This window comes from Stenella coeruleoalba (assembly GCF_951394435.1).
Source record: "Stenella coeruleoalba genome assembly, chromosome: 9".
In the NCBI taxonomy this organism is placed as follows: Eukaryota; Metazoa; Chordata; class Mammalia; order Artiodactyla; family Delphinidae; genus Stenella; species Stenella coeruleoalba.
The window spans coordinates 41,526,605-41,541,267 of record NC_137155.1 but is presented as its reverse complement, the minus strand read 5'-3'; the positions used below and the strand labels follow the sequence as shown (position 1 = coordinate 41,541,267).

The window sequence follows — 14,663 nt, the reverse complement described above, 5'->3', positions numbered from 1 at the left end:
AAAATCCTTTCTTTCTTTTTTCTTTCTTTCCTTCCTTCCTTCTTTCCTTCCCTTTCCTTTCCCCTTCCCCTTCCCTCTCCCCCTCCCTTCGTTCATTCCTTTTTTTTTTTTCTTTTTAACACATGGATTGCAAAGTTTAAAAAGGTTGTCAATCTAAATGCAATATAGCCCCCTGAATTGGATCTTGGAACAGAAAAAGGATGTTAGTGGAAAAACTAGTGAAATTCAAATTTTACTTAATAATATTGTACTAATATTAATAAATAAAAACTAATAATTTTGTAAATGTTCCAGGGTTATGCAAGATGTTGACATTAGTGGAAGCTGGGCAAAGAATATACAGGAACTCAGTATTATCTTTGTGTACTTCAATAAATCTAAAATTACTTCAAAAGTTAAAAGAATGATTGCTAATATTCAATGATGAGGAGTTTGGAAAATTGGAGAGAATTCTCATGAACTCTTGGTGGTAATATATGTTAATATAGCCTGTTTTTAGAGAACAATTAAGCAGTATTTATAAAATTAAATGGTTTATGTATTTTCATTGAGAAAATCTACTTCTAAGATTTTCTCTTATAGAAACTTGAATGCCAGCTTTAGAAATCTCTTTTCCCTTTTAAAATAATTCAGAATAATTCCTCCCAATGAATGTAGGAGGTTGCCAGAGAGAGGAATGTTTGGTTTTATAATTTCAGGGATTAAACAATCCATAGTATGGTTAATGTTTGAAGTATGTAGAATGGAAATGAAGTTCCTGGAGTGGAGTTGTTTAAATATTTAAGTCGCTAGGCTTTTGACTGGAGAAATAACAGATCTGAAAGGCAGTGGGGAACATTAAGGACCAGATGCCACATTTGGATGTTGAGAAGATGAGTGGCTTCCATCTGAGGGGGCTGCAGGGTAACTTTCCACTTTATACAAGGAGGTACAAGAACGATCATTGAAAGGGAAAAGGATTTACTAAGGTTTTAAAATTTTGGAATGGAAGTTTCCTCAGCACGATAGAAAGATTTGAGCGGGTACATAGCAGTGGTAGTTTGGGTCAGGGAACTAAAGTTTCAGAGAGATTGGAGGGTCAGAGAGACTGCATTTTTAGCAGTGATTAGGAACACAAATATGAGGTTGCAGTAACTACTATTGTGGTGGAATATCCTGAGGCATTAGAGGTAGTCCTGCTTTCAGGGAATCTGACTAGTCATACTCTCTTCATCCTGGTCATTTGCACATGTCCTTTCTTTGGTCTGGAACCTCTGTCTCTTTTTCTCCCTTCTCTAGCTGGTTCAGACACTATGTCTGGATCTAAATATAACTTTCTGCAGGAAGACTTAGCATGTGTACTTTTTCTCTGGCAGTCCTTTTCACAATTGCTCACTGACTTCTTTGTATCCTCAACTGTACCTTAAGCTCTGGCAGGGAAAAGATAACAGCTTTCTTGCTGAAGGTTCAGCCTGTATGTAATCATCCCATGACTTGTACTATATAGGTATTTACTAATTTTTCAGATTTGTTATAAAATTTAATTACAGTTTACAAAAGAATTCAACACGTTTTCTTTAAAGAATAAGCGCCACTACTGCAATGTATGATTTGATTCCTGTATATTTCATTTACAGCCCTTTGTGACACGGTATTTCCCTATGTTACAAACATTACCACTCAGTGTATATCTGGGGAATAAATGAATCAATTGAATCGGCTTCATTCAAATCTTCCTCTATCCTTGATATATAAACATTTAGAAAGTATTAATACTGCTCAGATTCTAACATTTTAACATTGTTTTTAAACATTGTTTTTAAAAATAATTAACCTGTATGTGAATAAACGTGGCGTTTGAAACTGTTGAAGGCCTGACATCCGATTGTACATACTCTCCTCATATATTTACGGATTTAAAAATTCTCCTTATAAAATAAATTATCTAAATGTATGCAAGGCAGTATTCCACATTCATGGGGCCACACATCCTGCTCCATCTTGTCAGACACAAAAATTGGCCTTCCACGGATTTGGACTGAGGGCCGGGCCTCAGGGACTTATTGGCCGAGAGTCTAGAACTCTCTACTCCCCCCACCCACTGCTCCGCTCCTCTTGGCTCCCTCTCGCCTTCCGTTCGGTTCCTTCCGGCTCCGTTCGGCTCCTCCTCCCTGAGGGAGAGCGGAGGCGAGGCCGGCGCACGCGCCCTCGGCCCCTGCTGCTCTTAGGGCCGCTCTCTGTCTGGTGTTTTCACTTCCTTCTCTTCAGAGCTGTATCCGGGTCGTTGTTTTCCCTATTGTTTTAGGCAACCGGCCTCGGATTGTGTAAATTCTGAGTCTTTTGTTGCTTTTGTTGCAGGCTAATAAAGTTTTTATTTCGTTTATTTTTTTTCTAAGAGTTTAAACAGGGGAAGTTAACTCCCCAGGGCTGCCGGGTTAGCCGCGCTGCCTGGGCCGGAGGGCGCCTTTGGCCGAGGAAGCGCCAAAGGAAGCCGCGCTAGCGGCCGGGGTCCGTTCTGCGAGGACCAGGGGCCGGGGGGCGGGAGGGGAACCGCGGGGCTGCACCTGGGGCGCCCCGGTCTGGTCCGCGGCGCCGCCTATTTTTAATAGCATCTTTTGGACTCGTTTACCTTGGTCTCAGTCCTCGACCTCGGCGCTGCCTGGGCTCTCGCAGCCTCTCCCTAGGTCTACTCCAAACGACCACCTCGGATTCCTTAGTAAGTGTGTCGGAGGCGTCCGCGGGGCGAGAGGTCCATTTCAGTCCTTCTAGAAGTCAGGGCCGGCTGGAGCAGGGCGGGGGTGGGAGTGTCCTGCGGGAAGCTGGACCCTTCGTGAACCTCCCCCTCCACGGTCCGTGGGAATGAACATAGCTTCTCATACTCCCTGGGCTTTGCAATTTCTATTGACTGTTACGATGTCTCAGTGAGGGATTACAAGCGAGTTTCAGAAGCAAGATGTTTAAGAGGGCCAGTTTCGATTTTGGTCGGCTTGGGTTCGTCTTTGCTGCACCTCGGGGCTGGAGCTGCCCGTGGAGCTGCCCGGCCCTCCCCAGCCAGTGTTCCCACCCCAACCTTCCCCCACACCTTTTGCTGAGAACTGAATTAAGACAGAGATTTGCACCACCTGCACGAGGTCATCTGTACCTTCCCTCAGTACCACAGCTCTCCCCCGTGCTTGCCGTGATTATGAATGACGGTGTAATGTTTTTCTCTTAACAGTGGATCGCAGCTCCAAGAGGAGGCAGGTGAAGCCTTTGGCAGCTTCTCTGCTAGAAGCTCTCGATTATGATAGTTCAGATGACAGTGATTTTAAAGTTGGAGATGCTTCAGGTAAATGTTTCCTTCTCGCTTCCCTTTTCCCAGCTTTCTGCAGTTGAGCTGATTTTCAGACTTTTCTTAAAAAGAATCCGTTTAATTAAAATGCCAATATAAAGTTAAAGCACATAAACTTTATTTTGTCTATTTCCCACCTTTCCCTAAGATCGTATCACTAGATACTGTCACTGCTTCTGGTTTTTTGATATTTACTTAGATAATTATCAGAGAAGGCCTTATTCCAAAGATGCAGTAAATACTGTAAATCACCTATACCTTATTAAAAAACAGAAAGATACAAAGATGCAAAAGTGTTTTCTCTGTTCTTTACTTTAAAATATATTCATGCTTATTTTATGGACAGAGGGGAAAAAAAATCTAGAGATATCCTGAAGTAGAGTGACATCCTGAGAATAACATGAGCCATGAACAGCCCAGGAACAGAGTTCTTCTCTTTTCAGATCACTTGGCATCCTCTTGAGGGGAGTTTTGCTTTTTGTCTGTTAGCTCCTTTACCAGAATAGAATTGACCAAAAAAAGTTGTACTTTGGTAGGTGCTGGATCTTGTGGATTGGGCCTTTTAAAAATATGAGGTACAAAGTATGCGTGCTTGCTTGTTATATTTTGTGATTTTAAGAACAATAGACTTCTTTAAAGAGTCGTATATTCACATGGTACAAAATTGAAAAACAGAAAAGTGTGGTTTTCCTTTTATCTTCTGTTCATTGTAACACACACACGGACACATATATACATATAAAGTTTTCATTGCAGGAATCTGAGAAATACAAATTATGTTTAAATATTTTATGTGAAAAATACAAATACATGAACAATAAAAATTACTTAATTCTGTCCCTTTTGACAGAAATTTAAATAAAGTGAGAAATTAGAGCCCTTTCAGTCTTATCTTTTTAACAGTTTTAAAATATTCTTCCAGAGAATTTTTGTTGCTTAGTCATATCTCTCTCCTTTCCTCTGGTTTTTCTTTTTCTTTTCTTTCTTTCTTTCTTTCTTTTTTTTTTCTGTTCGGTATGGTAGGAAGGGATGAAATTTGGTTGTGTTTTGTTACTATTTTACTTTTAATGGCATCAGCAAGCAGAATTTGCATTGTGATTTACCAAGAACTTTTTGTTTCCACAATCTCATTTAATTTTTACAGTAACTCTGTGGAGGAGATATTATTTGACAGATAACAGGGGCACTGAGTTTAAGGAATTTGCATGAGGCCACTTAGGCCTAAATGGATCTAATCCAATTCTTTCGACTCCCAACATTTAGAATCTTTTTATTGCTTAGATCCTAAAAGTAGATAGGTGTAATCTTAAATTGAAACTACTTACTTACTGTATCAAGGTGACTAACTGAGGTTACTTCCAACAATCAAAAGTTAAGTTTGTCTTGATCAATTTTTTTAAAACTTTACTTCTCAGCTTTTTCATCTCCCATTTCGTTTACTGTTGTTTGGTACTTCCAAAGAAGAGAAAGAAAGGGAAGGTAAAGGAAGTAAAATTCAAACCTATTTTAGTGCTCTTGGTGAAAACCTTGGCAGAAAAGAATATTCTTGGCTAGAATGTAGCTTTGGTTTGTCATGGTTGAGATTGTAAACTGACAAAAATAGTTAGGTCTCAGAAGTTATGACTTAATTTGAATACCATTAGGGAAAAACTCCAAAGCTTAATTTCTTTAAGTATTCCATAATTGTTTTTATGAAAATAAATCCTGACTTTGTATATAATTTTTCTCTTTGTTTATTGACATGTATCACTTCCCTTTACAAGGGTTAAAACAATCTAATGATACAAATTACTTTCTCAAAATAATGTTTGGTATCAAGCAAATTAGAAACTCCTGACCTTGTTAAAGCTTAATCATGGTTGATGGGAATTATCTGTTACTTGTGACAGTGGTAGAATGAGTTTCGTTAGTTTTTTTGAATCTCCTAAAAGCACTCAAAAATGTATACTTTCTGTTACCTAGTCTGCTATACTTGTAATTTACTTCCTGGGCCCCAAAGGTCACAAATTTATTTGTGTAGTTCTTGATATGTTATCATAACTGAGAGTTTAGAAGAGAATGATTTTGTTTGAAATAGGTATTAGTAGAAATTGAGTTGTATTTTACACTCTTGGTTAAGGTGCATTGTTGTCTCCCATAGCTGAGATGTTGGCTTACTCTAGATTACCAGTGTTTCCTGTTTGAATCCTTTCTCGTCTCTGTGTAAGACAGTTGGACTCTTACAGGAAATAAGACATTAGACTTATCACTGTTTTCCAAACATGCTGAAGTTGTGGGATCCAAACCCTATTTAGTAATAGGTGATTAAACTGGAGGTGGAGAAATAATAGCTAAATAATCATCTTTAATGATAGCTAATAATAATCTTTCTGATCATAGCTTCTTTCAGAACAATCTGTAGACATGACTAACTCAGTGAACTACTGACTTCCTTCAAACTTAATGTTAAAATGGTTAGATTAGTGGCCCTCAAGTTTTAACTGATTCTGTGCATCAGTTTATTCTGATTTTCATTTTGAATTCTGAAATTCTGACGACAAAACTTTATATTTCTGTTTGGCTTTAAGAATAAATATAGAGGGACTTCCCTGGTGGTCCAGTGGTTAAGACTCTGAGCTTCCGGTGCAGGCGGTGTGGGTTCCATCCCTGGTTGGGGAACTAAGATCCTACATGCCGCAGAGTGCAGTCAAAAAGTAAATAAATAAATAAACAAGAATAAATATAGACATTTCTGAAAAGTTATTACCCTTGCTGATAGACATTATTTTTGTGCTTCTCAGATGATAACATAGAGAAAGATAAATATTATTCAAAAATGACCTGCCAATAAGATTAGCAGGTGATTATAAAGAGTTAATAATTATCAGGTTCTACCTTTAGAAAATTGTGAACTAAAAATAGATCATCTTTTATTTTATCTTTAATGTGAAAGTAGGGCTAAATTTCTCATTTTTGATTGAGGACAGTCAGTAAATACATTTTCAAATTAGTCCTAAAACAGTGTGTAAGTGTATTAGAGTTATGGTGGTAACCACCAGAAGAACTGTATGTAGAAAAGTGAGCTGGTACCATATGAAATTATCAGCTTTATAGGTCTAACACAGTTGATTATTGGCAGTTTCATGGTTTGGCCTAGTTAAAGTGGTTATATTTGAGACTTGGACTTAAGATTGGGTATAGGATAGGAGATACTTAAGATAGGATTGATTACATTTAGTAATCTACATAATGAATGATTATGAAAATCAGTGCATATATTACTTTTATTAAACAAGACAAAATAGCAGTGCTGTGTCTTCCCAACCCCCTAGCCAAAGTAAGATGGCTAATTTTAGATCTTGAGCCATAGTTTAGTTGGTCCAAATTGCCAGAAAGCAATTTAACTGGAAGAGTCAGGCTGAGAGTTTGCCTTGGTAGTATTTTGTGCTTAACTTCATTTGGCTAAATGGATCAAGATATGTTCATTGACCTACTGTAGCTTTGTTTAAAAGCACTTTGCTGGACGTTATGGTGAATTCACAAAGAAATAATGATAATGTTAGAATAATTAAATAAAATAGCAGATAGATGTTATAAGGCATGATCAATCACTTGTGTAGTTCAAGTCTTTCAGAGGAGATGGGACTACTTGAGACTGGATTTACAATGATTCTTTGAGGAGATGAGACTTGAACTAGGAAATGAAAGAGAAGCAACCTAGGTAGGGGAAACATTAGGTGTTAAAAATGTGGAGGATGGAAAATATCGTTTATCCATGGAGATCAGGTTTCGAGTAAAAGCGCAGTAGAAGAGATGAGCCTGGGGAAGTAGAATGAGGTCAAATTGAGGTCTTACATGCTAGACCAGTGTTTCTCAATCTCAGCAATATTGGCATTTTGAGTTGGTTAAATCTTTGTTGTGAAGGCTTGTCTTTTGTATTGGAGGATGTTTAGCAGCATCCCTGTCTTCTACCTACTCAATGCTAGTAGCACTTACTGTACCTAACCCCTACCCTAACCCTGCCCTTTTGTGGCAACCACTGTCTCTAGACATTGCCAGATGTTTTCTGTGGGAAAAATTGTACCCACTTGAGAACCACTGGTTTAGATCTCTAAGAAGATGTAAAATGACACAGCTGGAACTGGAGTCAGAAGTAGAAGATGAGTTGTGTTCACTGATTGGCTTTTTAGAAAGAGATATACTAGATGAGTTAAAAATGTTTCCAAGATGATAACTGAATAGTAGACTGGTGATCTGTCTGTTATCTGTTATATATATTTATAATCCTAAATACTGTTGTACCAGATCAATAAACAGAATAGTTAAATAATTAAGGTTGATGAACAAAGGTGATTTTTTATATTGCAAAGTTAACATAAAACTCTGAATTAAATCATATTGATTTTATTATTTAATATTTATCATGGGGGAAACTTAAGCATTGAATATTGTGAAGGGATTCTTGAAGGTTGGTTTCTAATCTCTGTAATTGTAAAACATTTAACTGTCTGTTAGCTGAAATAGCTATTGCTTAGAGAGGTTTTGATATATTGTGTGTTTTTTTTTTTTTCTTTTGCGGTACGCGGGCCTCTCACTGTTGTGGCCTCGGCAGGCGGACTCTCAACCACTGCGCCACCAGGGAAGCCCTGATATATTGTGTTTGAGAAAGGTTACCTTTTATTTAACTGAATAGGAGGTAGGGATTTCCATTTTAAAGATTTTTCTTCTAATGTAAACATTTTTATTGTAGACTTAGAATTAACTCTGTTCTTATGCCTGCAATAGCTGTATTTGAAATATCTGGTTTATTTCTCTAGTCTGTTATTACTTTTTTCTTTTATTTAAGGTTGTAAGAGTGATGGATTTGAAACGTTGTTTGAGTTGGTAGGAATGGGAAATTTTTCATTACAGCCTACAAAAATAGAATTATAGACAGCCAAGGACAGTGATTTTCTCATTGTCATTATTACTAAGTAGTGCCATAACTAAATATTGTTTATCTCCATCCCTCAAGTGTGTATGTACCAAAAAGAACTTATGACTAATCAGTTGAAGAAGTTATTTTTCAGAAATCAAAGAAAGATAAAATTTGATATATTCCTGATCCCAGCAGTTGGAGTATGGAGAATGTGATATATTTGGAGAATGAAGGGTTGGGTAAGCTACTAGGATTTAATTCGTGGAAAAATCTCACATTCTTCTAATAATGTTAACAAATATAAAGCATTTAAATCTTTTTAAAACTCTGCTTTCTATTTAGGCATGATAACAAAACAAAATCAGAATCAAAGAGTATCAATTTCCCTGTACTTTTGAAAATAATCGATTGGCATTGGCAACAACAACCAAAGCAAAATTGCAGAAATTCTTGACATTCTGTAAAATTTACAACTAATAGCAAAGTTGGATTGGTCTCAGTTTTGATCAGGAGCCCACGTTTGTGCCCCACTTGATCGTTCTTTTATATCTACTGTTATGTTTTTATTGGTGAAAATTATTAGGAGTACTTTTTAGTTACTTAAGAAAAAATTCTACAAGGTTAATCCAGAGGAAAAGTTCCTTTTCTCCATTTCCCAGGGCTGTTAATTATAGCATTGCTTGCTTTAGTCAGTGTGCACAAGGATCTATCTTTGCCTTAGAAGCGTTTGGTCAACTCTGCTTATTATTATATCCTTATCTAAAAATATCTAGGAACTATTATTTTTTACCAGGGGTATTTTTCTTGGTAGGTTGGATTTAATTGTTGTGAGTGGTATAAAAAAATCACTTCTTTTCCTAATGATTTGTAGAGCTGTTGGACTGAAAATAAGTCCCCTATTTGTAAGTGACATTGGGTCCACGCTCTTTTGGAAATTTAAGAAGCTCACAAATCCAAAGATGTTTCCTAAGTTTGGCATGAATTTATTTGATGGTAAAACCTGACTGGAACTGATAGGAGTTTATTTGTAGCATTTACTTATCATACTTGTAAATATTCATACTTTTCACTGCAGATGTAACGTATTTGATTACAGTACAGTACCATAGACCTCACTGGAGGTGTTAGTGTAATATATTGTGCATACACAATGCTACCTTTCTAAAATCTGAAAAAATCTAAATTCTGTAACATGTGTGGCTCCAAAATTCAGATAAGGGATTGTTGGCCTACATGATATTGCTCTTGTGTCCTTTACAAGATTGTTCAGGATGACAGTGTTTTGTCACAACAGTCCTGAATAAGATGTAGGCACCTGTATGATAATCTTGAGATTGACAGTGATTTTATAGGTTTGATCAACATCCACTAAATGTTAGTCTTTATTTTTTATGTGATTTAACTTGCAGGATTTTTTTCATCAGCCATTTTTAAAGGATTTCTGAGATATTTTAGAAACCAGATACTAATTACAGACAACTTTTTTTTACTTTGAACACCCAGGCAATTATAGAGGCTAACACTGGTTGAGTTAACAGAAATTAAAATGGTATGGAAACATGAATTTTTTTCACCATTTTATTATTAGCCTTATCTTGGTTATAGGTGCAAAATATTCATCACCCTACAGATTTTACTATTGATGTTGGCTACAACTTGACTGTGACTGGTTTGTTTCCCACTTCCTCCTGCTCCCCTTCCACCAATAACCCTCTCCACAAATATTTTAGATTTTTATTTATTTGATTATGTGTAAAGAGGATTAGAATGTTACTGAGCAGTGTTGGTCTAAGAGGGCCTGAGCTGCCCTAGACAGGAATGGAAGGCACTTGCTAGGAAGCTTATGGTCCTGCATGAACTCTTTAAAGTCCTCAACCTATCTTTTTAGTGACTACTGTGCTTGCTCATTTCCGAGATGGATTAGGTTTTAAAAAAATGCATTGATCTCTTTCATTCTAGGGTCTGTAGTAGTTACTGCCTAGAATTTTTGGAAGTTTCGGTAACTCTTTTATTGATATGAACAGTATCCTGATAATCAGAAAAATTGATAACTTATCTTGCAACTTCCATTTTCTGTGCCATTGCTATTGTCTGTTTTTCACTTGTGTATTTGGTGATCCTAAAATTGATTGGTATATTAGGGATGTGGTACAAATTGACTGTCATAAATGTCTATGTTCATTTTTGCTGGGTAAAGAGCGAGATAAATGGAACAAAGTTTTTGGGTCATATTTTTCTTGTTCTGAATGTGACTCAGTGCATGTAAGTCCATATAATTTATGAAAGAAAGATGTAAGAGAAGAACAATTTGGTATGTATTACATTATCATAAAGTTAAAATCAAGTGCTCAATTTAAAAAGAAGCACATTTACTTTTCGAAAAAAATTGCCTCTAGGGTACCAAGTATAGCATGAGATGTATGACACAAAATAGTGGTCCTCGTTTTAAAGCATATTTTAATTTAGAGTTACATATATTCATCTTCATTAGTGCTATATTGAACTAGAACCATTATTCCAGCTTCATTGATTTATTTAATCAGGTTGGGAACGTCTACCATTCTTTGACTTAAATTTGTTTATATTGTTTTGCAAGTTATTCACAAATTTTGGTGGTTTCATTTGTGTCAGCGTTGTGTGTGTGTGTGTGTATGTATATACATATGTGTGGTTTTTTTTTTTCTCATATTTTCAACAGATTCTGAAGGGAGTGGTAATGGAAGTGAAGATCCTTCAAAGGACAGTGGAGAAGGTTCCTGTAGTGATTCTGAAGAAAATATTTTAGAGGAAGAACTGAATGAAGATATTAAAGTAAAAGAAGAACAACTTAAAATTTCTGCAGAGGAAGAAATACTATCATCAGAAAAACAGTTAATTAAAGTGGAAAAGAAGGAGGAAGAAGAGAATGGAGAGAGACCTAGAAAGAAAAAGGAAAAAGAGAAGGAGAAAGAAAAAGATAAAGAGAAGGAGAGAGAGAAGGATAAAGAAAAAGCAACAACATCTGATAACGTGGCTGCTTCTGCTGCTTCCACCACACCAGCCACAAGTCCTCCTGCTGCTAACACATCTCCTTCAGTCCCCACGACAACAACTACAGAGGAGCAAGTCAGTGAGCCAAAAAAGTGGAACCTGCGTCGCAACCGACCACTTTTGGATTTTGTATCCATGGAAGAGCTGAATGACATGGATGACTATGATAGTGAAGATGACAATGATTGGCGACCCACTGTAGTAAAAAGAAAGGGAAGATCTGCATCTCAGAAGGAAGGAAGTGACGGAGACAATGAGGATGATGAAGATGAGGGAAGTGGGAGTGATGAGGATGAGAATGATGAAGGCAATGATGAAGATCATAGCAGCCCTGCCAGTGAAGGGGGTTGCAAGAAGAAGAAGAGTAAAGTTCTTAGCAGAAACAGTGCTGATGATGAGGAACTGACCAATGATAGCCTGACACTATCTCAGAGCAAGAGTAATGAGGTAGATCAACCCAATTTTTATGATATCTGTCTGTCTGGGGAAAAGGGAATTCTTCTTTAAACCATTCTACCCGTTATATTAAGTGGCTTCCTTGAAATCCTGTTATAGACAGCTGTGGTAGTGAGTGAGCACCCTAAATGTAACATTTATTCATTTGGTCAGCCCGCCTTTATTGAGTATCTGCTGTTTGTCACCGTCCTCAAGGAGCTCACAATCACCGTCCTCAAGGAGCTCAGTCTCTATTCTTAGAGAAATATTTCTATATCCATACCCTTGGGAAATAGTAGAGTTTTCCTTTCCTTTTTCTGTCCTCTCACTCCATTGTTCATAGGACTGCTGAATGGTGCTGAGTGGATTATGAAAACAAAGGTCACCTTTCTTTCAACTTAGTTACATCCATATCCGCATAAAAATTTAGACTTTTAGAATACTTTTGAGCAGGGCAACAAACAACTTAATGATTGTCTCAGGCTTTTAGAGATTCATTTTAAAGGTTAATTCCTTTTTTAGTTGTAGCACCCATCTGAATAGTCACCAGATCTTTGCTTTAGATGTATGGGAGTAAATACAAACTATATATTTACATATTTTTAGTGAATAAGTTCTCTCTACAAAGAAATGAAAACAAACAAACATTTCTTATCCTAAAACAAACATTACTATCATAAAACTACAGTAATGACTCAGTTCTTCCACTTGAAGTTCTACTACTGAAAGTTAGGTTTATCCATTGGGCCCAAGATGCAACATTCAAGACTCTTCAGTCAAACACATTTGTGTCTCTTTGTCTGTGTGTTTATGTATATGTTTTTCTTCAAAAGAAAGATTGAGTTGTCGTCTTACATGTAGATGTACCTGTTACATCACATGTAGAACTATAATAAGTCTGTCATGCCATTAATGTGTTTATAGTCTTAAAAATTCACTTCTTTAACAAGCACTTATTTTTTTGTTTTTTCATATTATTGAAATAGGTTAAATTGGTAGAAAGATTTTCCTTCTATGCTTTATTCTTTTACATTTCTTCTGTTTACAAATTTTACATAGCAGTGATTTTCTATTTTAAGTTTCATTAAAAAATTTGGTGTTTTACCAAAATAATATATAGCAGATTAAGAGGTGTTGTATGTCAGTAGAGAAGAAGCAGTTTATATTTTACATTATAAACATTGGTTAACTTCCAGGTTGCCCATTTTCTTAAGAAGAACATTGCCTGATTCCAGTGCTTACCTAATTCCTATCTTTAGGTAAAGGAAAATCGTCATTTGGAATATAGTATTCATAATGATGTAGCACAGACAGTTCCATATTTCCAATTTAAGGAAACAGAAGTATGGAAAATCTAATTGTTCATACTTGATTTAAACATGTATCCAGTTTATTTTATAGCACTTAATACTAACCTGTATCTACTGACTAAGTTTACCTTCTGCAGTATCACGTTCTTCATTTTTATTAGCCTGACATTCATAAAAGGAGGCTGGCTAGGATAGAGGCAGTATGGATTAGATTTATGCTAAGATGTGGGGGAACACCTGCATATGTCTAGAAATTTGCCATGTAAAATGTATACAAATTATCCATTTGTTAATAATCTGTAATACATAACAAATTGCTTAAGAGGTTGTAGACTCTTCTTTATGATGCATTTAAAGGCCACATGTGCTGTTTAGTTTTTTTCCTACTAAACAGAAGAGATTTTAGTAAATAATGGGACTTTATTTATTTAGGTTAATAGTCCGAAAGGAATGAGATTCCAGGGCATTTCTTGGATAAGTGCCTTGATACAGTTGTCAAGACGATCCTTCTTATAGTAACTAAATTAATTCCTTTTGTGTTAATTTATGTTAATTTTCCTTTTGCTCTACCCTATGCAGAAATGTAGAAGAATTTATGTAAGGTTAATTTTCCCTCAATAATATTCTACCTGAAAGCTTGATAACTGGTTTTTTCCAAGACTGTTATTCAAACTCTTCAATAATTTTTGATGATTCTAGTCCTATATAAATGTCATTTAAATTAGATATTAAATTTTAAGAAAGAACTAATCGAAATTATTTTATATTTCTAAATTTCCTGTTCTTATAATCTTGATTTTGTAAAAAAGATGACTAAAGGTAATCCTTGTTGTCTTCTGGCCAATGTTTGTAGTTTAATCTTCCTGGTTATTTTAGGTAGTGATACCTTGCCAAGTGTGCATTAATTAATATGTATATATTTGATTATATTTGAAGTTTTATTTTTCTATGCTTTTACTTTGTTTTCAAATACTACTTTGTAATAGAGATAGCTGAAAATGTGGTTTTAGAATACATAATAGAATTGTATTTAGTCTATATGCAGGAAATTTTTTCTTGGATGCTATGTCAGGTGCTTTTGTAGGGATATGGTTTTGGGTATCATGTAAATGATGCCCAGGAACTTTCATAATTTTGAAATTTCTTAGGGGAATTTGACTTTTTTTTTTTTGAGTGGAGGCCTTTTATAATTATTGGCTCTTAATGGTCTTACCATGCCTATGCTGTAGGCCTTGAAATGCTCTAGAGCAGTGGTTCTCAAACTGTTTGGTTCAGGACACCTTTATAGTCTTAAAAATTGAGGACCCCGATTATTATTCATATAGGTTATATCTTTTGATATTTGCCATTTCCAGTTAAAACTCAGAAATTTAAAAAAATGAGATGTATAGAAACACAAAAGTTATTAGATTGATGACACCGTCACGTGTCATGTAACTTCTGGAAATCTTCACCATACACCATGAGAGAGAGTGAAAAGGCAAATATCCTTAGTATTTACCTTTTGGATCCCCTGGAAGAGAGTTCCCCAGACCACGCTTTGGGAACTACTGTTCTAGATTTGGGCATTTGATAGCCTGCATTTTCTTCACATGGGCATATACCTTTGTCAGTGGCATTACGGCATTTTAGTGCCATCTGAAACAAACCCATTGGAATATGGTTACATGTCTTTTTCAAA

At 36.0% G+C, this 14,663-nt stretch overlaps 2 protein-coding genes across 10 annotated transcripts in view; one reads left to right on the top strand and one right to left on the bottom strand.

The window, feature by feature from the left end:
* The window catches only part of NDUFA4 (NDUFA4 mitochondrial complex associated), a 133,608-nt gene extending 130,868 nt beyond the window's left edge, over positions 1 to 2,740 (bottom strand). Inside the window, exon 1 of the mRNA XM_079931065.1 lies at positions 2,609 to 2,740. The gene's annotated coding sequence lies outside the window, so the exon portion shown is untranslated. The remainder of the gene's footprint in view (positions 1 to 2,608) is intronic.
* PHF14 (PHD finger protein 14) overlaps positions 1,916 to 14,663 on the top strand; it is a 200,505-nt gene continuing 187,757 nt past the window's right edge. For 3 of the 9 annotated variants that reach the window (XM_079931046.1, XM_079931045.1, XM_079931048.1), the window contains exons 1-3: positions 1,916 to 2,695; positions 3,197 to 3,307; positions 10,906 to 11,684. In XM_079931046.1, coding sequence (XP_079787172.1) covers position 2,695; positions 3,197 to 3,307; positions 10,906 to 11,684 — 891 coding nt within the window. In that variant the 5' untranslated portion in view covers positions 1,916 to 2,694. The remainder of the gene's footprint in view (positions 2,696 to 3,196; positions 3,308 to 10,905; positions 11,685 to 14,663) is intronic. The other 6 variants (XR_013829637.1, XM_079931049.1, XM_079931047.1 and 3 more) reach the window with 4 other exon arrangements.